General features: G+C 46.3%; 3 protein-coding genes across 5 annotated transcripts; 2 read left to right on the top strand and 1 right to left on the bottom strand.

The window, feature by feature from the left end:
• Positions 1-96: 96 nt before the first annotated feature.
• Positions 97-22693, top strand: LOC108153613 (GTP-binding protein Rhes). Of its 2 annotated transcripts, none has more exons than XM_033387492.1 (6): positions 97-174; positions 18234-18329; positions 18401-19170; positions 19270-19463; positions 20343-20526; positions 20596-22693. In XM_033387492.1, the coding sequence occupies exons 3-6, from the start codon at positions 18620-18622 to the stop codon at positions 21002-21004; spliced, it is 1338 nt and encodes a 445-aa protein (XP_033243383.1). In that variant the 5' UTR covers positions 97-174; positions 18234-18329; positions 18401-18619; the 3' UTR covers positions 21005-22693. The 2 variants fall into 2 exon arrangements, with proteins under 2 accessions (XP_033243383.1, XP_017139201.1); XM_017283712.2 differs by lacking the exon at positions 97-174 and adding an exon at positions 4229-4645.
• On the top strand, positions 13070-14199 carry LOC108153615. Its single transcript, XM_017283714.2, has 5 exons — positions 13070-13253; positions 13312-13456; positions 13527-13652; positions 13739-13888; positions 13957-14199. Exons 1-5 carry the CDS (start codon positions 13108-13110, stop codon positions 14143-14145), a joined length of 756 nt encoding a protein of 251 aa, XP_017139203.1. The 5' UTR covers positions 13070-13107; the 3' UTR covers positions 14146-14199.
• LOC108153616 lies at positions 14136-15547 on the bottom strand. 2 transcript variants are annotated; one of them, XM_017283715.2, is made up of 3 exons: positions 15125-15547; positions 14508-14702; positions 14136-14422 (listed from the first exon to the last, which is right to left on the bottom strand). In XM_017283715.2, the coding sequence occupies exons 1-3, from the start codon at positions 15471-15473 to the stop codon at positions 14199-14201; spliced, it is 768 nt and encodes a 255-aa protein (XP_017139204.1). In that variant the 5' UTR covers positions 15474-15547; the 3' UTR covers positions 14136-14198. The 2 variants fall into 2 exon arrangements, with proteins under 2 accessions (XP_017139204.1, XP_017139205.1); XM_017283716.2 differs by having other exon boundaries at positions 14136-14419.
• Positions 22694-27732: the final 5039 nt, after the last annotated feature.

The following is a 27732-nucleotide window of genomic DNA, read 5'->3' as shown; positions in this document are numbered from 1 at the left end:
ACAGCTACATATACACTCTGTTAGTTAACAGAGCCAAACCTCTCTCAGGACTCCGTTTAATGGAATCACTTCTGGGTCGGCTCCTCAGTTGTTGGCTGCTGTTCGTGGCGCTACATTCCGGTCGCTCCCGACTCCTCTCCGGTCTCACAACCGACTCCGGACTGCCTCGATTCCGTACGTAAATATTTGTTTGGTGAAACTCGTATCCTTACACCCAGGACTCACAGAAACTACGTTAAAAAGTTCACACACAAATTGCATTATTTTCGCGCTGCGATATATTGGCGCGTTTTTTACTTCGCTTTTTCTCTGCATTCTTTCTTCGATGAAAATGGAACAAAAGCGTAATATATGCGGGTGCTGGTGCGGGGCGGGTATGGGAATATGGCGAAAAAAGTTTAGTACGATTGTTGTTGATGTGAATTTTGCATAAGGACCTGCCATGGAGTTGGAGTGAGCCACGGCACCCAGGAGACAGGGAACATGCTGGGGGAACTGTAACTGAAACTGGGAGCTGGGAACTGGCAACTGGCAACTGGCAACTGGAAACGGGGGCCGTATCCATTCATATCCATATGTACGAGTACTGACTTGTACACACTTGGCTCTGGCTCTGGCAGTGGCTGTGGCAGTGGCAGGCGATACGCTTGCTGGTTTACTTTTTTAAATTTCCATTAAAAACCACTGGGTTACTTACGAGTATGAGTACTCTGCCGACCCGTCGGCGTGTGTGTTCGGGAATCAAGCAACTTGTGACTCTTAAGACCTGGCTAAGTCGATTGCCTGAGGCTTTGTGGTTCCTGGGTACTACCTGGAAATTAGTTGAAAGCACTCTGATTTACAGCAAATTTAAGTGTATTAAGGCATTAGGCCGGGGCTCTGCTTGAGGCGCCCCATCCTTCCATTCATGTGGCCAAAATGTAATTTTCTTAGCACTTTTGTTCACGCCCGACGACACATGTTGTGGTTCACACACTAACAGGCGCCCACAACAGACACAAAAACACACACTGACAGACACTCAACCCCACAAAGACACTGATACAGTGCCTCCCGGCAGCATTTACATACTCGCCTAAACATAAGCATAAGCGCAACTTAGCTTGCCAAACTTTTCTGTTCAACTTTCGGTTGCCGCAAGCCATGTTTCGGCAAAGTGGCGGCGACTGGGAGTCGACTGGCTGATGCCTCGTACTGCACACTCGTCCAACAGTTGGGAAAACAATACCAACAGGACACCAATCGATTATGCTTTGCCATACCCTGCAGCATATTTAAATGCTCCAAGTCTCAAGGCTCGGGACTCGACAATCGAGCTGGAAAGTAGCTGTTAGAAATAATGCTTATGGTACCATCTACGTCCACAAATCGTTTGGTTGTCACGCTCTGGTGGACTGCTGGCGAAATTTAATCGATAGCCATACGTTAATAGTTGGTCTGTGCGACATATGTGAATATTTGATGGGCTACTGCCCCTGGCCGCCAGGGGTCTGCCAATCATTTCACGCTTGATTGGGGCCCGAGCCTTCGGGCCTTTCTTCTTCTCTCGATCCCGCTACTGTTCGTCCTGATGTTGTATAAGGGATTTGGCTGCCAAGTCAGACATTAAGTTCCTCCCAAAGCCCTTGCTGAACCAGAATTGCTGGCAATTCGTCTAAATCAGGGGAAGCTGCTAGGCCCAACCAGCTCCAACGTGGGGCAGCTGTGGTTGTGGCTTCAATTAATTAAAACAAATTGTGTTTGGCCCCGGGTTTAGCTCCAGCTCCAGCTACAGGTCCAGCGCCGACTCTGGCATTGGCCTGGCTGATGATGCCCGGCTCTTAGTACGAGTATACACGTTCATTCTTTTTTCAATTAATTGTTATTTCATTAGCTTTCATTACTCGCAGAGTTGCGCTTCCCACGCAGTCTTCTGTGCCCTGCTATTAATGAAGTGGGCCGTCTGTCCCTCTCCCTCCCCCTTCATTCACCTGTTCAGAAAGGGGAAAACGAACCTGCGTTATAATTTTCACTTTTATTGGCTTTTAATGAATACGAAATTGCCGGGGATTATGAATACACTTGCCCATTATCTGTTGCAGGGCCATTAATAGGATTACAAAACGTTTTACGAGCATTACATGGGTCGGTATAGGCCGTCCCCGTCCCTGTCCTGGGCCCTGGGCTCTGGGCTGCGGCTAGGACTGGGACACCCATATGGTCTTGGTTCCATCAAGTGAATGTGCAAGCGGATCGCTTCGGTGTGGCATTGTCATCTCTCAACAGAGAGAGAGGAACTGCAGCTTTGTGCCGGTCTCCCATTCAGGACGCGTTTCATTGACTTGTCAAGTGATGCTATCAAGTCGGGCTTGTGCTTGTGGTCGTTACTCTGTACGAGTACAAGTATTCCCCTGTTTATGTGCTCGCACGGTTGTTGATTCACTTGTCTACTCTGCTCGACAATTGAATGCCCCTCTCTGTGACTGTTGTCCTGTGAACATCTCTGTCTGTCAGTCAGTCTTTCTGTGTGGGTCCATTCAACACTTTATCCAGAACACCACAATCGCATTCATTGACTGACTTGCAATACGAGATGTCGTGCCTCAGGCTCCACCTCCACCTCCACCCTGAGCTTGACAACACACGTCACTAGATGGGTCTCCAGGTATTCTATTTCCACTTCCATTTCTATTTCAGCCAGGCCAACACTCGGCTGGTTATTGCTTACTTATTGGAAGCAAATCCGATTCGCCAAGTATGCGGCAGAAACTGAGATAAGCTCGTTCTCGTTCTCGGTCTCCGCCTGCCCAGCGAAGCGTGCCTTCCGAGCCAGTTAGCTGACAATACCAGAGATGCCTCCGCACATTCTGCAGATACTTTGACCCCGACTCTGCACTAATTATACATACATATGTACTTTGTGCAGGGGAGGAGATGTTGTTCAAATTAAGAATTATTCTACATTAAATATGGATTAGTTCATTCTTCTGCCATCGGAATTCTTAAATTATATTAAAAATAACTTTATTTATTGCGAGTACTTGGAAAAATTTCATAAAATGTCAACTTCCGGGTCAGGAAAATTCCTCAAATCCCTCATAATTTCTCAGCTGTTTGCGATTTTAAAACGAAGAAGCTGCCAACGGCATTTTCAATAAGTCTGGACACTCTGGACTCGCTCTTTCTGCTTGCACTTAATAAAGTTTTCAAGGACATATGTACCTAAAATGTGATTTAAATAATGCATGCACTATCAATCTATGATAACACTTTTGATCCTTTGTCCAGGGTCTTTTTCGATTTCGAGGGTATGTACATATCGTGGTTATGGAACGTTTTCTCTCATCCGAGCACATGCTGATGAGCACACCCTTAGCCTAATCTCTCTTTAGGCAGTTAACTTTTAATTTCCTCACCTGAGCGGAAGAGGCACTTGCCACACAGCGGGGGACTCCCACAACTCACAGCCCGCACTCACGCTCAATCGTGAATGGTGAACCGTGAATCAGGACGACAGGCCGCAGAGGACATGCCACAGACCACAGACAACAGTTGGCAGATAGGGGCAGGTACATGGCCAGGGGGCAGGGCCCGTTGCGGCAGTTAAGCTCGGCTTGGGGCGGAGGCCATTAACCATTCAGGACAGAGACTGGCGCTGCTTTATTCTCATACTCGTAATTGCCGTGGGTCTTAGCCGCGATCTTGATGGAGCATCGTCCAGGAGGGCAGGACTCTTAATTCGATGCGATGCGGTGCGTTGCGGTGCGGGAAGCAAGACAGCAAGAGCGCAACGACCTAATCAGTCTCCCCCACTCGATAAATGACTTGATGAACATGCTGAAATGATTACAAAGTCAACAGCTTATTTGCCATGCCAAAGACATTTCAAAATTCCTCAGACTTCGGCATTTGAATCAAAGTGTGTTGAGAGTACGCACGATTTCTTAATTATGTGTACACACGAGTGGGTGAGTGAGTGAGTGAGCGGGCAAGTGTGTGAATGAGTGTATGAGCTGAGAGTGGGTTGTTGACAGTCAAGTTGGATGAAGTATAAAGTATCCTGCGATGTGGGAAAGGGAACCCAACCACTCGCTTGTTGCTGGCGCAAACTTTTCATTATATTTATGATACAGCTTGACTTTTGTTTTGTTTGTTTAACTTCTTGTCAACCTACATAGTCAACCCATTCCATTCCCCCCTAGAGTCCCCAACAGAAACACTCTCTGGCGCTGTTAGGTCGCTGTTAGGGAGTGCTCACTGCGCAGGCCTCAGGAGTTCGAGTGCTCCAAGAGCTGCGACTGGCAGAGGTTCAGATAAACATTCGTCGGCTCCCGAGCTGGACGGTTGGGCGGCACGCGATCCAATTCAGAAACGGGAAACAGAACCAATTTGCCATCCATCTATTCATTCATAAAGCGTGTTCTTTTACGCGAATCACACTACGCGGCACGCTGTTGTCCTAGAGGACAACGACACTCTGCAGTCTCGTGCTTTTGCTATTTTTTTCCGTGTCCTGGTGTCCATGTGCTCGTGCGACTGTGACTTGTGTGACTTCCCAGCTATTGCCAGCAACGTACTCAGAGGAAGTGCTCGCACCACAAAGCAAAGCGATAAAGGAACACATCATAATTGCAAAGGACAACCAATTTCGTTGATGTCCTTTCAGGTGAGCCCGAATTTGTCCAGCCCATGTATCTCGGAAACCTCACCCTCTCAACCAAACCAATGAAGGAGAGTAGGGCATTGTTATCGGGGCGCTATTAGTTTGTGTGATTTCTCCTAATGCAATTTGGGGACTGTTTTATTTTATTTCGTTTTATTTGATTTTATGGCTATGGCTATGGCTATGGCTATGGCTGTTGTGTATTTGATTTGCTGCCGGCTTGGCAGGTTTTCCCCGCCTTCGGACACCTGCGGGCCTGGGCCAGATATTTGCCTTCAAGACTGTGGTACTCCAACTGTCCGACTGTCCGACCCCATAAAAGGCTTCTGGGATTGGGCTACACTACCTCTCCATCGCTCCGAGCAGTCCGAATACTTTATGGTCCACCACTCGAGTGCATAACTGTTCCGGGTTTTGTCTTTCACTCATCCCCTGCATCCCCTGGCTGCTCTTTTATAGTTGGTACTTGAATTTTAAACGGCTGTCATGTGTCTTGCTGATGTTGCAGCTCTTGTTGCTTTTGCTTTTGCTGTTGCTGCTACCGATGTTCCTGCTGTTCCTGCTGTTGTTCCAGTTGCTGTTGCTCTTCCTGTGCCTGATGTATGCTAAGTAATGCCCCGAGCTGCTGCCAAGTTACTCGTAAATCTTTGCTGATTAAGTTGTTGCTCGGCAAACGGCGGAGGGACGGGGGGGCTGGGGGACGTTTAAAATTTAACATGCACAGCAGAAATATTTATACGAAAGCAAACAGAACCCACATGCAGAGCATTTCACATGCTTTGCATATTGCTTATCTAAATTGTTTTCATTTTTGGGAACACACTCTCCTGCCACCAAATAAGCGAGAAAAGCCAGCCGGGCCATTAAGCAGAACACTCCAACTCTCACACGCACATGGCACAAGGCCCAGGAGCAGGCACAGGCAGAAGCACAGGTCCTGGCATTTTGATGTACATCCTAGGCAATTTTTCAATGTCATTTGCGTCAGCCAACATCTGACATTAGCCATTAATAAATTAGAGAGCGAGAGGCTCGTGCAGGAGCATGAGGATCCCCTGAAGAAGCCGCTGCTCTAAACGTATCTCAGTCTGCTAATTGAGTGGTAAATGCTTTGAAGGATGCTTTGAAGTCGAAGAACGGCCCCAGGCAGACCGTGCTCGTGCCCCTGCCCGTGTCCCAACCCATCTCATCTCAGAAATCACAAATGCCACCGCCACCGCATCACGCAAATCCAAATTAGAAGAAATTTTGGTGCCTTAGATCGAGAAAACATCAACAGCTGCGCCCACGCCCGAAAGTAATTTGAGGAGCTGGCTCAACCTTTTGCTCGGAGGCAAGCCTTCACTTCCGTCGCAGCCTTTTGCCGCCTTTCACACATCTTTTAGCACTTTGGCCAAACTTTGGAGCAGCTTTATAAATACAGACCCATACACATTCTTTATGTTTGCGCTATGTATGTGTTTTCGTGCCTTGTTTTCCCACAAATCTTTTCAACAATTCAAAAATGTTTACTGGAACGAATTTATGGGCTGCCTTTTGACAGGCCCTGACCCAATGCTCCACAGCTGTCCCAGTTCCTCTACTCTCCTTGGACTCGCCTTGGACCTTTCCTATGAACCCTGAAGAGGGCAGCTATAAAGCTGGCATATCGAAGGGATTTTCACAATCACATTAAAGACAAATCGTAGAAAGATAAATGCTGGAGTATTTTAATGGCTTCATCTGATTTTGATATGGGGTTTTCACGATAGCCTGGAAAAGGGAATAGATCCATGTGTGTCTGTACTGACTCTTTAAAGGCTATAACTTTGATTTGATATTCCACATTGATTCAAAGTAGAACCCCTTATCCCACTCCTCAAGCTGTTCATTACATACTGAAAAACGATTAAATCAAAAAATCAGAGTATAGATACATCACCTTGATTCTCCAACCATTCCTTCTCAAATCAAGCAATCTATCACTTCGAAAAATCCATTCAAACAGGCTGTGTCAGATCTGAAACCACCTTTCCCAACTCCCGGTAGGCCGGCATGTGTTGTCGCAGTAAGCCATTTGATTTGGCCACATTCTAAAAGTGGGTTCTATCTCGGTTCTGGCACGGGTACGGGTACGGGTACGGGTACGGGTACGGGTACGGGTACGGGGCGGGAGCTTTGGTTTGGAATTTATGTATCCGACTCAACGATTTCAGAGGGTACGCTTTAAAGCGCCAGATGGCAGCCGGATGCTGCTTACTGAGGCCGTAAAGTGAGTTTTGCGATGACGATATCTCTGGAAATGGGCTTGACAATAGCAACAAATGTCTCGCGTGTTGGGTTTCTTTTGTGCAAATTCATAAGTGCCTGTTGAGCCTGTTGCGAGTGTCCAAAGTATGGCGCCACCAGGACCAGGACGTGACGGGATTGCCGATCAAAAAATGGTTTAGAACATGACACACACCACGCCTTCTCTGAGGTTCAAGGTTCTCTGAGTCCAAGATCCTCCCGCTTCTATCACTATCCTTCCAATAGGTTTCCTTCGAAGGTGGATGCTGATATGAAGATGGTTACGATTCGATTCATCATATGTACTTAAATTAAATCCATGTTTGATGTGCACTTTGTATTCGATGCCCTGTAGTTAACCCGAAGATAATCCTTATCTCTATCGTTGTTTTATCAATTTCAAGCTGGGGATGTGCCCCTCGGCGACTGTCCGCCACTACTCATCTGGCATCTGGCACAAAGGATTCCCCAGCGTGGAATATAAATTATCGCATTATGCTCCAGGTCCAGCTAGAGTGTGCTCTAGTCCCTCCACGACGGGCTACCAATTAGTATAATTACCAGGGGAAGGAAGATTAAAAAAATACTTTCAGTGGATAAACACTCGTGGCATTAGCTCGTGAAAAGACCAGTGTCCCTGCAGCTGGCATTAATTCATATTAAATTGTTATAATTTTTAAGCAGCTTATGAATTGACCACAGACTCTTACTCTTCTCCGGAATTGGGGGCATGGTCGACCCACTCCGGCTCGGTCGCTGAGAGTTTTTGGGACAGGCACTGCTGCGGCAACCACTCAGGATGTCGGGCGCCTGCTAAGCCGACTCGTCGACATTATAATAACATCCATCATTCTGGACCATATAGAAATGACAACAACTGCCAAAGTAGCACAGAAGTAAAAAAAAAAAAAAAAGGAGAGCTTCATCGTGACGAACTCTACATACCCTTGTACCTCGAGAAACAGCAAAAGTAGATGTAGCTACTAGCAGGCTGTGTAGAGCAAAAACTATAGTTTCTATAGAGATTATGTATAGTTATAAATAAGAGTTTGTTCATAAATTTTCATATGCTCAAGCAACTCCCTCACGACTTAAGCCTCTTCCGATCGCGATCGACTGGACTTGATCAGGAATATATTTAATCGTACTTTATAGAGTCGTAGATGCATTGCAAGCATCTTACAGATTTTCGAATGCCCTTATGCAAAGGGTATAAAAGCAACAAACTTTGGACTGCTCGCAGGACTGCTCGCTGTGTAAACAAGATGTATTTTTGTTTACCAAAACGTTGTTTCCGTTCCCACTGTTGTTGGCGGTGCTTTTAGGCCGGGAATAAATGCGGCCATTTAACCTGCTGTTTTCGGCCTCTCATACGTATACTTTTTATGTGGACAAATACACACTCTTGTGCGTGTGTTTATGCATCCAATAATAAGCAATTTCGTGCACATAATTGACAATGACCAGCGCTGAAACGGCCAGACCAGAGTAAATAGCCATAATTAATGTATACAACATGAATGTGACCTGACCGAAATACGAAAAAGTGGCAGTGGCAGTGGCAGTGGCAGCAGCAGGAGCAGAGGACATGGCTATGCCACTGTCCTGGCTCTGACTTTGGGCGAGTGCGTGTGCGTATGCAAGAGCCACCAACTTTGTTTGTCTCCAGTCGCGAACAGTGGGTCATAGTTTAGCTTACGTGTTGGATACCTATTAAATTGTAATTGTAAAGGTTCATAGCACATAGCATACACATATATACGTACATGACGTCTTAAACCATTCGATTGCCGGAACGGAATCTTAATTTGTATCCTTTATAGATAAATACATATGCTAAAAATACGCTCGACCTCTAACAAATTGCTTTACATAATTGAAATCATCTTAGAAAAATCAATTCGATTCTAAATCATAGCACAGAGGAGCTTAAATTGCTTGGGACTTCACCACTTGATTGATGTCCCCTGAAAATCTGAATGATTTTCCTTCTTCATTTTATTGTTTTCAGGAATAATAAATGAAAAAATAGATTGCTTTATCCGCAATACGTATATGTGTAAAGCACCAATCTGGCTACACTGGATGTGCGAATCGATAAAGACTCTTCCAGTGTCCCACTGTAAGCATCAATGTGCCATAATGCGTATACGCCACGTGGTGCACATTGAAAAATGTGCAATAAAGGCGATTTCTTCATTGATACGCAAAGCAGCGATAGGGTCGTCTGTACTCATATTGTATAATGCAAACGGTATATTGAGTGCCGAATGTTTGAGCCAGAAAAATCTGGAGAGTGGGTGGTTGGGGTGGAGTGGTCGGAAGCAAAAGAGCATCAGCCACAAAATTGGCAAAAAAACAACAGGAAAATGTACAATATTTCGACGGAGCTGTGATGCTGGCACGCTGGTGCTGGTTCGCCAATGCTTCTCCGGGTGATTGCGTTGACAAAATCGCATTGACAGACGGGAGAGAGAGCGGAGCAGACAGACACATCCTGCGGATAGTTGACGGCCTGGGGAAGCGTGCAAATGGCGGTGCCGGAAAGTGGTGGTGGTGCTGGTGGTGATGGTGTGTGGACACCCCTAGAACACAGGCACAGTGCATAGCCCATTTTCATTTTCATTAATATAAAAAGATGTGGAGGAGCTGTTTGTGCGGGGCGGACTCAAATTAGATTTGCATGTTGTGTCAATGGAGGTTTACGCCGGCTGGGCGTCATTTGATTTTCATTTAATTTGGGAAAACACATTTAGGCGAGCGGCGAGCTCTAATCAGGCGCAAAGCCTTTTTATTCTGATAATAGTAAAATTAAATAAATGCAAACGGCTGGGAAATTTGAATTTGAATTTTGGTTGGGTTGGGTTGGGTTGGATGGGGCCTTGGACCCACTCACAAAAGATGTCTGCCAAATTTATGCGCCCTCTCTGGAGGGTAAGCCATTTTCATTGTCAGCGATGGCGATGGCGATGGTGCTGACAGCTGGGGAGTGCTTCCCCTGCCCCCGTAGCACCCACCTCCATCAGGCCCCATCAGCCTCCACCCGGTTGATGGCTGCCTTTTGTAGCCTCCTGCATCGCTAGGACGCTGTGACACTTTTATTACAAAGGCTCATGAATTTTATTTGGCTCGCGAGCTTTTATGGCAGCTCCTGCTCCACTGCCGTGAATTTCCTCCTGGCCGGCCGCCGCGGAGGGTGCATTGTTCCTGCGGAACTATTCGCCCAAGATGATCGAAAGAGAATTGTTTGCACACTGCGCTGCCCACAAACAACTCTAATTAAAAAAGTTTTACGTTTAACCACTTGAGTGGGCAGACACACACACGCATCGCAGTCGCACTGGCACTCGCATGAGGCTGTGGCATGCGAGCCGTGTTTGTGGCATGTGAGTGTGTGGCTAGACAATCAAAACTTTTGCCGCAACCAAAGAAACTTCAAAGCAGAGACAACGACAACGACAACGAAAACGGCAGTCCAGGGAAAGCTGTGGGAAATGCTGAGAAAAGGCTGAGCAAAGACAGAGGGGGGAAAGCCGAGCGCTGCGGCGGCAAGGCGGCAATAAAATTAATGAAGCGCCTCGGCTTTTAGCCGACAGCCATAACAGAGACATTAAAGCGGTTTGCTGGAACAGTTGTAGGTCATGTCGTTGCCAATGTCTATTTAAGTATGCGCACAAAGGCAGGCCCATCTCCAGCCCCAGCCCCAGTCCCAGCCCCAGCCCCAGCCCCAGCCCCAGTGTCCGCGTTCGCCTGGCATGAATTACAAGGACTGTGCCCCTGCGGGACAGCGCCGCCCTCGATTCTGTTGAATGCGGTGGCTAATCTCTGATGTACACTTAATTATGTGGCACACTTTTGATTGCTGGGGGACTCGAGGCAATGGCAATGGCAATGGAGAACAGAGAACGAACCGAGCCGATCCCTTTCAAAACTGAACCCTTTCCCTATGTCTTTTCCTTTTCCTTTCCCTTCGTCTTCATTTGCCTTTTTCCCTACTCTGACTCCGGCTCTGACTCTGACTCTGGCATGTAAATTTCATTTAGTAAATGCTGTTAGCCTGGCAGCCAAGTATGCTGCTCTTTTTGACATTTTCATTTGATTTTACCTCCGCCTCCGTCCTGCTGGCTGGCTGGATAGCATCATTGCCAATGCAAACAAGCTGAGCAGAGCAAAAGAGAGCTCTGGAAACTCATGAAGCACACGAGAGGCAGAGACAGAGGCAGAGACAGAGGTAGAGGCAGAGACAGAGATAGATGCCGAGACAAGCGACACCGGGCAGAGCTTAACTAATCCGGAATCCAGCTGAAAAAGTTCCGAGCCAAAACTTTTCGTGTGCACCAAAAATTCTTATCAAAACTTGCACTGCATTCCATCAATTTTTCACAGCTCCTTCTCTTGCACCGCCTCTTGTCCCACCTCGCTGTCTGACTGCTGCAATAAAGCAATCAATTTCGAGGTACGCCTGCCCCCTGCCCCTGCCACACCTGAGTGACACCTTTGACAAGGCCCAGTGAAAAGGAAAAATGCGAGAATCGACGAGCATCCGTGTTGGTTGATGTTGTGCGAGCTGTTCAACCGAATACGTAATTGTTTTTAAATGAAACTCTTTGTCCTTGGCCGTGGCAACTCCCTCCGCTCCGTCAATTCAGACTCTCAGCCCCCAATCAATCAAACAATCAAGCAATGTTTATCTGAAGCGCTCGATATCTCTAATAAATACACTATACCCATCCGCCTTGCATGTCCCTCAGCCCACGCGAAGGACCATAATGAACGCCGAGTGCGAGTCTGAGTCTGAGTCTGAGTCGCGGCTTATCCGGCTGCCGCTATCCTGCTGTCCCCATTTTGTCTGCTCATTTGGACTATTTCTGTTTGCATTATGCGCTATTTGCACATTTGATTGAATAAAGTTATATACACTTGGCATGCAATAGAATGATTAGGGCCCCAGCCAACGATGGCGAGTACCAGAGTGCTCGGTGCTCGAGACACCCCGCAAAACACTGCGGCTCGTGCAAGTACTCATTGAGTACAATTGGAACAATTCCGAGCCTTAATATGAAAAAACGTACACATCAGATCAAACCTACTTACCTACATAAATAAATATATTTTTAAATTTTTACCGTCTCCTAAGGCGCTGAGTCTTTTGAACAACGCTTTTTACTATTCTAGCATAGCGGTCTCGGATATTCGGTCCTTCAAGTGTTTCCCATACTGGACTACTTCCTTCAATTCTTTTGCCTTTTAGCTAATATACTCCAATTGATTTTTGAGAATTTTTTCGATGTTCGCTCGCGAATACAACCAATGAAAATAATTCGCAATGTGACTTTCATTTACATATTTAAAGAGCATCACTTTTGAAATACGAAAATTCGAGTTATTTTAGTTGAATTTGTTCAATAGTCTCGTTTACAGAATATTTGTATTAGTGTGTCGCATTCAAGTGTCAGGGCATGTTTGTACATATAATTTTAAGGGTCGTATTCAAGTGTCGCGGAGTGTGTGTACACTTTCTTGGATCTTCCTGATCCTAGATGCGTTTAAATACGTCGAACCGAAAGATACATAGGCGCAAGGAAAAAATAATTCTCCAGTATACATAAACAACTGTATTCCACAAACTACTGAAATATTAACTGCCTATGTTGGATAGTTGCCAATTGCAGATACATGGCCATAAACCGCCAACCAGACTAAGTATGTATGTAAACGAAGTACGCATACGCACTGTGGACCAGCTGCAAGCGGCAGTTGCAGTGGCAAGTTTTGTGCAAATTAATGTGACATGGCAGCAATTAGTCGGACACAGTTCCGGTCCGATCTGCTACTAAATGATTTAAAACTTGTGCAAACTTTGGTCCTATGCTCTCATTGTTTGTCTGCAACATTTGCGAAAACTTTTAATTACTACACACTTGCGACTTGTTGTTCAATTTGTGCGCGATGCTGCCAGATTATAAACTTTTGTCGAGTTCAATTATGTACGCCGAATCGAAAGCATTGTGTGTTCCAATTTGCTGAGCAAACTTTTCTCGCGGCTTTCTGGCGGCCCATTTTGATGTGCAATTAGTGCCCTAAAAGGCGGAGAGCGAAAATGTAACCTGGGCAGCGTTAATTTTGTATGGGCTCATGCTCATTTCGGCGAGCGCCAGTATCCCTAGCATTTTATGTCAGAAAATTAATCGGTCGCCATGTTTCAAACCGGAAGACACTTTTGGCCCTTCAAATCGAACAACCCCGAGCATCGCCGGCGGTTCGTTCTAAAGGTTTACCTACAGTTTGTGTTCTTTTTACTGATTGCTCTTTTTCACTGGGTCCTCATGATAACAGTTTTGAAGTAAGGTGAACTGTAGAAAATCCTTCTGTTTATAATGCTCCCCCTTCGCAATTGACAGAACCTGGACCGTTTGGCTGGTGCGCGACCATTCTGCAGCCCTCATTCTGGCATTTGCCGTAGGCATTTTCCTATTTCTGCTGTTCTCGCTCAGTCGACAGATGAGGAGCCTGTGCTTCTTGAACTGGCTGACGACTCTGGTTATCGTGAGTACACGGCATCATGGGTTCCTTATATTGCCCTGGGCGTGCTGTCTATTCAGGGTCTCTTCTCTAGGTGGAGTTTCTGGTGCAGCCCATGGCATTGCTAATCGTCCCCACGGATCTTCTGTATCTGCTGGCCGGCTTTCTGATCGTCTCACTGGTAGTCGTCCTGTTCACGCTCCTGGCAGCCATTATGCCGGTGAGTATTTGAAGTCTAAAGCAACCCTTAACTATAACACTGCCTTTGTCTGTGACTGTGACACACGTCTGTTCCATCTCACGCAGTGCGACCTTACTGAGGGAGGGATCTTCTTTTTAATTCTGTTCATGAGTGTCTTTTTGCTGGGCGTATACTGCATTGTGCTTTATTCAGTCATCGGCCTGGACTGGTCGTTTTACATCTTCGCTTTCCTCTTTGCCGTTATGCTGTTGGCCGTAAGAATGAGAACCCTATCCTTCTACATATACCGCCTGTCCACGGCATACTCACGAGTCATTTGCAGTTCCTAATGTATCATGTGCAGTGCATCATGGGAGGCAGAAGCACCGAGGCCGAGCTCGCCGATGACAAGTACGCGGCTCTCCTATTGTTCAACGAATTCGTGGCTTTGTTTATGCTATGCCTTTACTGGCGACCCAATATGGACCATGTACCAACAATGAGCATTTGCACCACCAAAAGTTCGTCTTAAGCAATCTAATGAGTGCCCACCCTTCACGGTAATAAATACACTTTGGAACCCTTCTACTGAATGTCTTTTTGGGTGAAACACTTTTTCATTCGTCGCTCGACCAGAGCGGCTAGGGGCTTTCCCATGCGGCAGCCCGTGGGTCCGTTCAGGTGCAACATTACGTGATCCCGACATCCAATCAGCCCGTCTCCATCGCAGTCATAGCCGAACCGCTTCACATAGCTCCGCACAAGCCCCTCGGCGCAGCTGGCAACTGGCACGCATTCCTCGTAGTCTGCTGGGGACGGTGAACGGGAGAAGGATCTGGTTAGAGCGTGGGTGTTCTGCGGCAGTTTGTCAAATGGGAGTCGATTCTGCATTACCCTGCGTAAGTGCGCTGTCCGGGTCACTAGTCCCCTGGGCGTCCATCCAGTACAGCCATGAGATGCGATAGATGCCGCACGGCCTCCCCCCGCACGTTCCTGGGTGGTTGTCCGTGGCGGCGACAGCGATGCATGGCAGGCAGTCCCCGCTCGGCTCCAGAACCGATGGCCGGAATGTAGTTATGCTCTGGGCAGCTGGGAATGCAGAGAAACTATTAGCCAAACTAATTAAAACGATTAGCCACACATACTCTATATTCTAGCTTGGAAAATGTGGCTGTAAGTAGCGGCCATCGATTTATGAATATTTAAACATGCTTTGTGCTCTGTGCTGCTATATTCCTCTACGACTTCTGCAGAAGTCAGATTATAGTCGAACCTAGGCACCGCCTTAAGTCTGCCCTGCAAACACTAATCATTACATATTAGAATAATAAATAAAAAACTCAAACGTTTCTTTCTGAACGGAGAGCGATCATTGCCAGCCGGCAATGAACAGATGACAGATGGTGGCAAAAATCAGCAAACAAGCGTCGCTCTAGCGTCGCACTAAAGTTTCTGATTAGGAAAAGTGTTGCGACATTTCAGTAAGAGCGTTTGGAGCACTCGTCACTTACCCACGCCAGCTGCAACATCCAGAGAAACGGGCAATGACTCCGTGTCGACGGCCACCAGCTCCTTCTCCTTGCGCGTGATGTGCAAGCGCCCCAGATGGGGCCTCTGCTTTAAGTGCATGTAAATGGCGCCTAAGATGAGCAGCAGGGCGGTGACGATAGCCGCCACAGTCAAGAGATCCAGGGTGCTCCACGAACACGAGCGAATATGCCACCTCCGTTTGCGACGCTGGCTGGAAAGGGACAGGGCCTCGGCGTACTCTTGATGGGCCGTCACCGTCGCCTTGGCCCCCCCGGCATCTCCATCGCCTTCGCCAAGTTCTGCCACACTGCTGCTTGAAGTTCGATCCATTCCCACGTCTAACCGCGTCTAAATCCAGTCCAGTCTTCCCCGCGGGCTGTCCGAAACGCGACTGAGATGGCGTGCTCTCTGTGCTCGCCGCGGGTGGTGGACGAGATAACCCCACTTCGATTATCACTCAATGTTCTCGGGTAATTGATGCTCGTTGGTTGCGGTCGCTGTTTCTGTTGCTTCTCTCTATCTCTTCTATCGTTCCGTTCTCTGACCCGCGGTCCCACTAGACCTACTGCCATTTCATTTCGATTCTCACTGAACTTGTCGGATTTCTCCCTGCCACTCAGTGTCTCTCCAGATGTACTCGCCAGATTAGGTGTCGATTGCATCTCGTTCCGCTTGCCACATGCCAACTTATGGCAGCCCAGGCCCAGCCGCATATCTAATGCTGGATGCTGGATTCTGGACGGGGGAGCACGGGAACCAGTGCCAGTGTGGGAGTGGGTGTGGGAGTGGGCGTGGGACAACCTTGCGCATTTATATGCGCGAATTGTAAACAAATATGAGAAATTGTGTAGAGGAGACTCTCGAGGCGAAATTGGAATGAAAGTGGAGGCAACAGCAGGCACTTTTACGAGCATATTTTTGTCCAGAGGCGGGGATGGGGATGGGGATGGGGATGGGTCAGGGGCAGGGGCAGGGGCCCAGGGTTGAGGGTTAGCAGTGGAGCTGCAACAGACGTGCCTGTATTCTGCGTGAAGTGCCACTTGTCATACGCAAACTTACACCATAAGTGCCATAATCTGTCAACAGCAAAGAATGTGATGCATTTTGCGGGGGTTTTGTTGTGTCCATTGTTTTAGAGAATTCAAAAAATTGAATACATTTTTAAGCTTTGTGGCAGAGAGGAAATTTATTTTGTCGAAAAATTTTGTCAAAATCGAATTGTTTTTGTTTTCCCAGAACACGGCCACTCTTGTAATCAGTGACACTGTAAACGGTGTTTGTGAACACAATAAATATGGATTTTTTCTCCCTATAAAAGAGTTCGATTGAATTGGAAGTGTTTAAAGATTGGGCGTTTGTGAGGTGCAATTGTATAGACGTCTTACCGCCGGTATTCATCCCTTTGTAGGCGCGCCCCTGTAGTTGGACTTACGCTAACATGGCCTCCTGCACAGGTGCACAACAAATAACAAAAGTGCGACGTCATTTAGTTGATTATTCCTTCTTCGCATTGTGGCATTCCTGTTTTCGCACGGCACTGCCACTGCCAAATGCCCCCGCAAATGTCGCCATTGTCTCAGGGCGTTTCCGCTGCCATTTTTGCGAAGGCGAAAAGTCATTTGTGCGCTTTCCCACACGGAACTCACACACACACATACACGCACACAAACACAGGCGGAGGCGGATGAAAGGACGAGCAGCACAAAAAGCCAAAATCAATTATGGAAAAATTACCAGTAGTTGCGATAAATGGTCTTTATGCCCGGTGCTATTCCCAAAATGCTCGGATTTCAGCTCGAACTTGGACTTGGACTCTGGACTCTGGACTCGGCTCCGTCTCCGAATCCCACTTCGAGTGGGTGTCGCCTTGGCCCCATGTGCGACAGCCCCAACTTGTGTGTGTAATAGTATGCGGTGGATTCTTTTCTTGCAAATTTTCCACTCGAATTCCTTTTGTGAGCTGGCTCTTAAAACCCTATGAACGAGGAACGGGCGAACGGGGGAACGGGCGAACGTGCGGCATGGTCGCGGAAAAAGAGTGTACGAAAATGAGGAAAATGAGCTGAAATCTGAGCACGAGTACGAGCACTTGGTGCACTCGATTATGGCGAGTGTCGAGCACCCAAACGGCGGTAACGGCACTTTCCGGTCTCCGTCCTGATTTCTGTTCTGTTCCACTGCTCCGGTCCGCTCTTGGGCTGCTGTGCTGCATGCGATATGCATGAGTTGAGCCAATGTGGCCATTCCGGCTGATGTATACGGAGCACGTAGCGTGCTGAAACAAAGTTAATTAGATTTGCGGCAAGATGCCCATTATCGGTCGATAAGGACCACGGGTAGCGTAGGGGTAGCAGCCCTTTTAACGGTCCAAGTAGCTGCACTTTTGCATATATTCTGTTTATAAATATGGTTTGGGGTACTAACTCAGTCGATTTAAGATTTAACCAAAAAAGGATGAGGTACGAGGTCTATCCTTAGGGCCAGACATAATTTCGAGTCTAAGCTTAGGTAAAACGTGTCATTTTATTCAACCCTGTGTATAATTTTTATAAAGTAGATACCCCGAAATATGGAATTCTTTAAAATATTTTGTGTCCGTTTTTTTTCAATTTTTCTTGCTCTTGCTTTAGGATATAATCAACTGCATCTGAGCAACTGCTAATAACTTTAACTAAATTCTTGGGGAAAAAACGGATTAACATATGTATATGTTCAACAAGAACTCGCTTATTCATTTTTGGGGTTCAGTATTAACCCACTTTTAAGACCAGATGCACATGATCCCAGTTCGGCTGCCTGCTGCCGGGTATATCCTAGTCGAGGATGCTTTGACTGCTGCATTTTTCCAGCTTTTCTTGCGTTTTATGTGGTTTATTCGCCTGGAATGGGCCTGGGGCAATTACCGTGCTTAATGGCCTCCGAAATGTTTGGTTCCCCTGCTGCCCGGAGACCTCTTTATCCCTGGCTTCACTCGGCTCCATGCTGCATGCTCCATCCCCCATCCTCTATCCTTTTAAGCAGCTGGCGTAACTTTTTTATATTTACGAGCTGAATGCATTTCTACGTTTTACATCTTTCTCTTTTTTGCAGCTGGAGGAGCAGGCTTGGCTAATGCATTTCATCCGACCCGACTCTAGGCGGTCTGAGGGCTAAGTTATAGCATTAAAGCAGCAGAAATCGTTCAGAGTTAGTACAACATATGCAAATGTTAGCCTGTTAACGGCAAAGTTGAGTGATTGAAAATGCAAATTTCACAGAAGCACGCCAGTGGGAGTGGACGTGGCAGTGACAGTGGCAGTGGCAGTGGCAACCGCAACTGACTTCCGGAAGCTGCACAGAAAACAACCAATAAACTGCAGAGCGTATCGCATCATCGCACCATTGCACCAGCGTACCATCCCACCATCGAGGCAGCCAATTAACCCACCTACGGAGCCCACGACATCCATTAAAGTGGCGGAAATGACAAAGTCAAAATGTATCGCTGCAAAAATTGGTTTTGTGCGCGCAGCAACAACAACAACTACGTGGATGTTGCACTAAGCGAGCCGGGAACATTACCAGCACCCTCATCAGCCACGAGCACGGGCACAACTACGGCCAATAGCTTTGGCATCGGCAACGCACGCAACAATAACAACAGCAGCAGTGGCAGCGGCAGTGGCAGTGGCAGGATCAAAAGCAATCAACAGACAAACGCCACCGCAGCACCAAACAGGGCCACACCCACCGCCGATGAGGCATCTTCACCACAGGCCGGAGCCGGAGCTGGAGCTGCAGCCGGACCCGGAGCTGCTCATGTGGTCACCTTTCTGGATGATACGGCAAGCGGCAGTAACGGAACCGTAACCAGCAGCCGTATAGTGACCACGGCCGAACTACACCAGGCCCACATGCTGGAGCATCACTCCAACTTGGATGCCATTGAGCAGGCGGATGATTTCATCTACGGTCCCGGTGCGGGCCTATCTCTGTGCGATGATAGCCTACCCTCAGCCAAGAACTGCTACCGACTGGTCATGCTTGGGTGTGTATAATCAGAATGGACCGGACCACTGTCCGCTTTCATCTCAATCTGAGCCTCCATCTCAATTTCCAATTTCCATTCCAATCTGTCGCTTTGCAGCTCATCACGCGCCGGCAAGTCATCGATTGTGGCACGTTTCCTGGGCAATCGGTTCGAGGAGGCATACACGCCGACCATCGAGGAGTTCCATCGCAAATTGTATCGCATACGAAACGAGGTCTTTCAATTGGACATTTTGGATACTTCTGGCTATCATCCGTTTCCCGCAATGCGTCGTTTGTCATTTCTAACTGGTAGGTTACCCCCCTCTTGCCCACAACCTACAATATTCGGGTGTCTATGGTGGCTATGCTGGCTATGGTGTCTATGGTGTCTATGGTGTCTATGGATCTGTACGTGTGTGTGGGCTCACCGCAATCGTATGAGACGCACGTTTCATCGCTTAAGTCGTTGACTGCCTTCATCGGGCGCTATTTAATGTCCTATAAATTATCATCAAAATCAGCCCCATCTGCTGCCAAGCTAAAGTTTGGTACTATACCCTTTGAAAGGATAATTTTGGTAACGAATCGCTTTTGCTATATCAGATGTATTTGTTAAGTTTTGAATTCCAAATTGTCATAAACAGTTCAATAACCATAGATGGTAGACGTTGAGACACAGATTCTCGATATATCACGCATTTATCAAAGTTAGTCCTTTGAAACTTTAAAGCATATTCTGCCCGGCCATCTCTCTATTATAAAAATAAGTTTTAGACGGTCGTCCGATATTTTATAGGCGCAAGCGAGAGAAGCAAGTTATCGGGGGTCTAGTCTATCCCTAGTCTAGTATAATCTCAGAGTTATTTATTAGAGCAAGTAGGGTATTGATGTCTCAGTGGCTTTCAGCTATTGATTTACCGTCCAAGTACGTTCATCCGTCCCATTTAGCCAAAGCAAGCCCCCACCCCAACTCCAACTCCAAATCCAAATCCCACTGCAACCCCCCACTTTGCGACCTCATAAACACATATATTAGCATAGCGGAGATGAGCTTCTGGTGCTGGGGGCGCTTTATATAGTGTCTGGGAAATTGCGAGTGCGTAGGTCACAGATGTGAGACCGTAAATAAGCAATAAATTTGCATTTGCTAAATCAAACGACGATTAATGTTCCTTTTATGGCTTCTAGGAGATCTCTTCATACTTGTCTTCAGCATGGATAGCCGCGAGTCCTTCGAGGAGGTTGTGCGACTTCGCGAGAACATTCTAGAGACCAAATGGGCGGCCCTCAACCCCGGGTCGGGCTTCAAGAAGAAGAGTCTACCGAAGATACCCATGATACTGGCGGGCAACAAGTGTGATCGTGATTTCAAGTGAGTTTATCAGATATTTGAGGGTGAATACGAGTAAAGCGGACTAATTTGCGTTCCGGTATCCTGCAGAACCGTGCAGCTGGACGAGGTGATGGGCTACATCGCAGGCCAGGACAACTGCTGCACCTTCGTGGAGTGCTCGGCGCGCCAGAACTATCGCATCGACGACCTTTTCTATGCGTTGTTCATGGTTTCGAACCTGCCGCTGGAGATGACCCCGAACCACCATCGACGCCTGGTGTCCGTCTTCGGAGCACCCTCGCCGCTGCCGCCGCACGGATCGGCTGTGGGCGGGACCAAGAAGAATGCCCTCTCGATCAAGCGGCGCTTCAGTGACGCCTGCGGCGTGGTCACGCCCAACGCCCGCCGGCCCAGCATCCGCACGGACCTGAATTTGATGCGGTCCAAGACGATGGCCCTCAACGAGGGCGAGACCGTGCGCACCACCTCCCGCTGGAACCGCTGCGCTCTGATGTAGACACCAGAGCGGTGTGATAGTAGTATGAGCGGGATCCAAGCGGGATCCGGACGGACTCGCGATTCGCGATTCGCGGCCATGCATGGAGCCGTATTTAATTATAAACGCAGCGTTTGGGTGATTTCGATATTTTTTTTATAGTGTAAATACTAGTAGAGGGCCAGAAATGTGTGTTTGATCTATTAATTAATAATGCATTTAGCATTTTCTCGCAATCGTTATCGTACTATGAACAAAGCAAAACAAGCAGAGCGTATTACATAACAGCTACTGGTATGCTATGCATAATTTATCACCGACTCGCGGTCTGCATTGCATTCCATTCCAAGCCATCCATCCACTCACCTTTGTCCGAGCATCCCCATCCCGTGCCCATGTCCCCCCGAATGTTCGTATGCTCTTGAAGCTCCGTTTTCCATTTTCAATTCTCATTTTGATTTTCACAATAGATTTTCCACTTTCGATTTGAATTGTAGTGTAATGGTAATGGTGGTGGTTCTGATTTGATTGCACATTTACTTGACGCACACAAAAACCAAAAAACCAAAAAACCAAAAAGCAGAGGACAATAATGTTAAAACGTACTTGGAATTGTGGGATTCGAATTGTGGGTGTTATCCAATTTAATTTTAGATTTAACCAATTGAATTTACATGAATTGATATCGAATAATTATAATTATTTAATTGTTATTGTTAATTGTTGTTGAAGATGCAATTTTTTGGATATCTGAACATTTGAAAATTGTTCTATTCTGTTCTGTCATACTACACTCCTATGTACACTCTACACTCCTATATACACTATATACAATACTCTACCGACGATTGCATATCATCCAAACCGTAAGCTGTAACCGAAGCACACCGAATCTTGACCAACTAGCAGAATCTCTACTGTAACACTTGTACACCGATCAAAGCAAATCTAGCCTAAACTATAGTTAACTATATTGCGGAATGCAAATACTCGTACTTATAAAAATCAAAACACATACTATATGTAAACACTTTTAGCGTTAAACCGAATTTATCAGATCTGTTCTCGATTGGGCGAATCCCGCGATGTTCTTGCGGTGGATGGAAGGATGGATGGACGGACGGACGGACGTCCGATCGGGAACAGCTCCGGGAGGGAGTTTAGCAAATTCGAGTTTCAATGTACCAGTAACCTAAGCAACAGCAACAATTTTCGCGAGTTTAACATTTAACATTTATCAAAGTATTATCGATAATGGAATTACAAAACATATGCGTTTCATTCCCGGCATGAAACCAAGACCAAACTTTAAATGTAGCTATACAAGAGGAACATAACTAACAATGGCATAAATATATGTAAATGCCAACCAAAAACATGAATTAACATACGAGTTACTGAAACTTCAAGCATATTTTAGGCGAATAACCTTAACAGGAAAAATACTCGTATATATATACATATTATATTATTACAAAGTGCAAATATTTACAATTTTCGCGTTGGGCCAAAGTGCAAGAATATTAATTAAATTATTATCCCGGATAGGGTCAGGACATATTCTGGCGATTGTTCTCTAAAGTTACAATGATTTACGATTAACCATGAAGCTAACTTTTTAATGCTTTGGAGTTGCATTATTTATTTACATATTATGTATATTATATTGCAATGATTGAATTACGATTAAATACAATTTAAAATATTAAATCCGTTTTTGATTGTCAGATAAAAGCTTCATTCGGTTTCGAGCCAGATAAAGTTGCAGCTTTGTTCTGCAAGGATAAGCTTTTAAGTTTGTTTCGCAATAAAAACTTTGACTTTTTTAAAGCTCTTACCCTTAGCTTTTTATCTGTTATCAAGGTACCTAAAAGCTCCGTTCCGTGCAGGCCTTCGAAAAACACTTCACCTGCAAAAGCTCTAGCGCTCAGAGGAAATATCAAACTATCATTATTAATCTTAATTTAATTTTGAAAATATTTGATTAAATATACTTCATGTTTATAAAATATGTATTTAAATACGATATACATATTTCATAGAAATTTAATATAATATATTTATTTAAGATTGTTTTATTTTTAGCTTAAATATGGGCTTTTTAAAACATTTATGTATAAATCAAAGTTAACTCTATCAAGTTTCGCTATGTGTGTATTTAGTAATCGAATATTTTATTTAATATTATTAATATTTTCACCCAGTAAAGGAGTTAAGGAAATAATTTAAAAGAGGTCCACTGGGTTGCGTGCACATGCATCCAACCTACTTGGCCAACCAACTGGGCTCACATCCGGCCAATCTTTGTTGTGCATGCACCAGATGCCCTCATATTTCATGGCAAACAAATCAAATTCCTGTCTTGTTCCATCCAATTGTCACCTGCCCAGCCGTCGGCCACACATTGTCCCAAATTACAAGGAATTTTTCCGGAAAAATTTATGTTTTTCAGACGCGCCAGCAAGGTCCTAAATAATTGCCGGTTGGCCGTGGCAGCAACTGTAACAGGAGCACGTGCACGTGGCGATGACGACAACACATTTACGCCCAATTGAACAATGTTCCGTGAAAAGGGCTCCGGAGAAAGCGGAGAGCGGTGGCCGGAGGGGCTTGGAACCGGGACCAGGACCGAGCCCAGACCCAGACCCAGAGCCGGCATCCGCTCAAAAGTGCAGTCAATTTTAATTGCTTGTCTGATCGCAGACAGGGGCTATTAATAGGCTTATGGCTTGTATGATATACTGGAACTGGTAACTGGGGCTCAGCCCATGTGGCTTTCGGGGGCGTTAGCTGACGCTCGCTTATGCAAGGGACTGCTGCCGCTGGTGCTGGTGCGGCACTCGATAATCGCTGTGGTTGGATGGTTGGCCCAGAACTGCAGGCCACTGGGCTGCTCTCTGCTCTGTGCACTCCCCTGACACCTAATACAATTTGCATATGAAATTTCCGTCTGCCAATTACGATTCGGCCAAAACAGATTAGTTGCGAAAAGCCAAATCATAATTTGAATTATGAATTTCGCTGCCGAACCCGAACCGCCTCGGCTTCTAATTAAAAGTTAAGCATTTTAAACCATTTGTTTCGATAGTTTTATTTGCGCCCGGCGATGATCCCAGATAGTTTAATTAGCGCGGAATTGGCTATGATTTGAACTAGTTGTGCTGTCAGGGCCATTGCCATTGTCATTGCCATTGGCGTTGCATTGGTGGGTGGCAAATATTTGCTCGGCAACAAAATGGAAAACTTATCCGCACGTTCCGCTGCCAGACTTTACTTAGAGCCGTATAACTATCCGCCGGCGTGCGGAAAAATAAACGTAGAACAGAACAGAACAGAACAGAAAACTTTCTATGCAAACAGGACGATACCGTCTTTAAGTCTACTAGACCTAAACCTGCACCTGCCCGCGAACAACAGTCAGCAGTGTCGCTTGGCGTATTTGCTTATTGTCTGTGTTTGTAAACATGGCTAACAACTTGAGTAATGCCGGTGACAATGCTGGTATTGCCACTTGCCGCTTGGCGCAGAGCGCCACCTCGCCCCGCCCACACCTGCGCTTGCAACACTTAATAGATGATGATGATGAAGAGAGGGAGAGTCGCTGTGTCGCTGAGTCGCCGAGTCGCAGAGTCGCCGAATCGCTGCCTCGCAAGTTGTAAGTGCTCAAGTTTTTCAATTAAAAGTTGCAACACTTTGTGTGTTACTGCGGCGGCATAACATAAATATACGCATGTGTGAGAGTTCTTATATCTAAGCGAGCATTTCCTGACTTTTGCCTAATCACGATGCCGCTGATATATCAATAAACCACATGGCAGGGCCAAATCGGATCCCGTGGGGTCTGCATTATAAATCAGCATAAACCAACAAGCAAAACCCAAGGAAAACAAACAAACAAACAAACAAACAGTAAATGACAGGTGTTGAAGTCGAGGGCATTATAAATTCATACGAAAAAATACCAAAACGTCAAACAAATTGCAAGTTTTCAGTTGCATTTCCGCAAAACGTAACTGAAATAATACGTTCGTTGCCAGCAACGCAGCAAAGTATGCAACAAAACCCGTGGCATAGTGCCCGACCCCGACTCCGACCCCGGCTGCGGCTCAAGCTCCTCCTCCGTGGTTATCGGATGGCGGAGCACAGGGCACAGAGCACAGAGCACACGGAGCACCGACAAATTGAAGGTAGGCCATGTAGCAGCCTGGGGCAACGTCTTCGACTTTCAGCAAGGGGAGCCCCACTCCCCTGACTCTGTGACCATCCCGTGTATGTGCGCCACTGCCACTGCCACTGCCACTGCCTGTGCCACTGCATGTGCCACTGCCTGTACCACTGCCTGCTCGCATGACAAGTTGAAATGTTGACGGCTCACTGACATTGTCTGCGCGTGTGTATAGGATGGGGTCGCATTAGTGTGTGTGAGCGACATGCATGTATGAACGATATTGTGGCTCGACGTTGCCGCTCAGCGCTGGAGAATCTCATACAAAGTTATGCAAATTCCGATCCGCTGTCGCTGCCGTGTTGACGTCGCTGGGGCTGTGGGCGTTGCATTGGTTTCTGCGGTTTTGGCATGCATAATTGTTGGTTTTTAGTTACACGTTAGGCGGCGGCCCTACAGTCTCACTTTTTCCCCATTTTCCCCATACTCCTACTCGTGCTCGTACTCGTATGTGCACCTGTTATTTGTCCGCTGTAATTGTGAGGCTTACTTGCAGTTTGGCTGTTGATAGCATTTAAAAGTGAGTTACGCAATGCAGATAAATATACGGATTTTCCACATTATTATACTCTATATCCTCGCACCAAAGTGCAGAGAAGAAATGATCTCACTTTGGAAGCCATATAACGATTTTTTTGGGACTATGTATATCTTTTTGTGGAGTTCAAATTGTTCAAATTCACAAACAAATTGTGGATATACAAATACAAATACGCGCACCAGATGTCAGGCTCTCTCTTCTTCCCACTCATCATTGGAATACGCGTATGAAGCACATTGAACTCCTTCGAGTATTCTGTTTTGATTGGAAGCCATTCATAATTTCGGGTAATTCGAAACCCCAATCTTATAGCTGTGATAGATTGTAAATCACATACGAGCAGAACAATAATCATTTCTCAGACATTTGCTATTTTTGTTTGCTCTGCTCCGTGGCTGCAAGGGCTACAGGGGCTCCGGGGCTTGGGGCTATCATCAAAAAACAATTCTCTGCGTTGCGTCCGCAGAATAATGGACGTTAGGCCGCGCGTCTTGATAAGCTAAATGATAAATTGTTTTTATCCGTGACATATGTATGTACGTGTACGTGTGTGTGCCTGCCCCTGCATGTGTCATGTGTGTGTGTGTGTGTGTGTGTGTGTGTGTATGGAGAACTTGTTACGGATGCTGGATGCGTAAGTTGTGTGGCTTGCTGGGAGAAAGTTGTTGGTCGGTTGTTTTGTGCTCCGCTTTCAATGAAAAAAGCACAGTGAATTGGAAGGAAAAGGCCGGAGCTGGGTGGAGCTGAAAAACAAGCTCGGAAAACTTGTAAATGCGCTTGGGCACAAAAGTGGAATCTAATAAGCTCACGGCTAAATGTGTTATGATGAATGACATTGTCAGCCGCACACGGAATTTAAAAGTTTGTATGCCCGGAGACCACCCGGAGACTTCCTCCAGCACGGCTTATAATTGAAAACTCCAGTTATTCGTTGAGGCCTGGGCCTCTGCCTGAATTCCGGCTATGGATGATGGCTTACCACGGACTCTGCTTCTACGACTCTCTGGCCTCTCTGGCCGCACAGCTAATCAACTAATACAACATTTTCGTATTCATTCATTAAATTAAAATTTCATCCCGCTCATCTGGTTTGATTGCCTTGCGCCTAAGTGCGGACGACCCATCCCCATCCCCATCCCCAACCCCATCCGCTCCTGCGGCGGCTAATACTGTGGCTTCTGCCAGTCCAAGTCCCAATCCCAGTGCCAATCCCAAGACCAATCGCAACTGTTGGCACTCTCCAGCTTCCTGGATTGTTTGCTTATTTGCTGGCTTCTGACAGGCCTGCCTGACAGTCGCATCTCCGGCTCAGCGTTGCTCTGGCCCTGGCCTCGTGCATAAGTATCTGTATCTGTAGGTGTATTTGTATTTGTATCTTTATTGGTATCTGTATCTGTTTTACCGCTGTGGCAACGACCAAATCCGGACCCAGAAAACCTCCCCCCTCCCTCAACGAAACTATGTGCTGTGCTGCCTTGCCATTGAAATTCATAAAGCATCAATGGCTCCGCAGAGCATCGAGGGGTGCGTGGCTCTTTTTGTTTGAAATCATTTGCTTTAATTCAAGTGAAAAATTATTTAAATTGGTTATCAAACGTGCGGCTCAGACAAACATCGATGTGACTACGGATGCAGATACAGATACAGATACAGGACGAGATACAAATACAGGTACACGTGGCATAGACTTTCGTTCATTTTTTGGGAGAATGGTTGGGGCAGCATTTTCTTTGTTTTTCTGCCCTCCATATAAAAAGCTTTGCTGCCGGTCTGTGGCATTTCTGTGTGGAAATGAAAATTGATTCCAAGCTAAATGAAAAATATTGATCAAAGTAATTTCTTGGCATTCTCGCCCACGTAGATGAATTCGTAATATTTTTTATTTAGTAAAAAATGTATGGGCCACATCAAATATTTTTCAATGGCTATAGAAGGCAGTTGAGTCTGGCTCCAAGGGGATTTGTCGATATGCCAGAAGTGTTC

This window comes from Drosophila miranda, chromosome XR, assembly GCF_003369915.1.
Source record: "Drosophila miranda strain MSH22 chromosome XR, D.miranda_PacBio2.1, whole genome shotgun sequence".
NCBI classification, from domain to species: Eukaryota; Metazoa; Arthropoda; class Insecta; order Diptera; family Drosophilidae; genus Drosophila; species Drosophila miranda.
The sequence above is the reverse complement of the archived record's forward strand: the minus strand, read 5'-3'. Positions and strand labels throughout refer to the sequence as shown.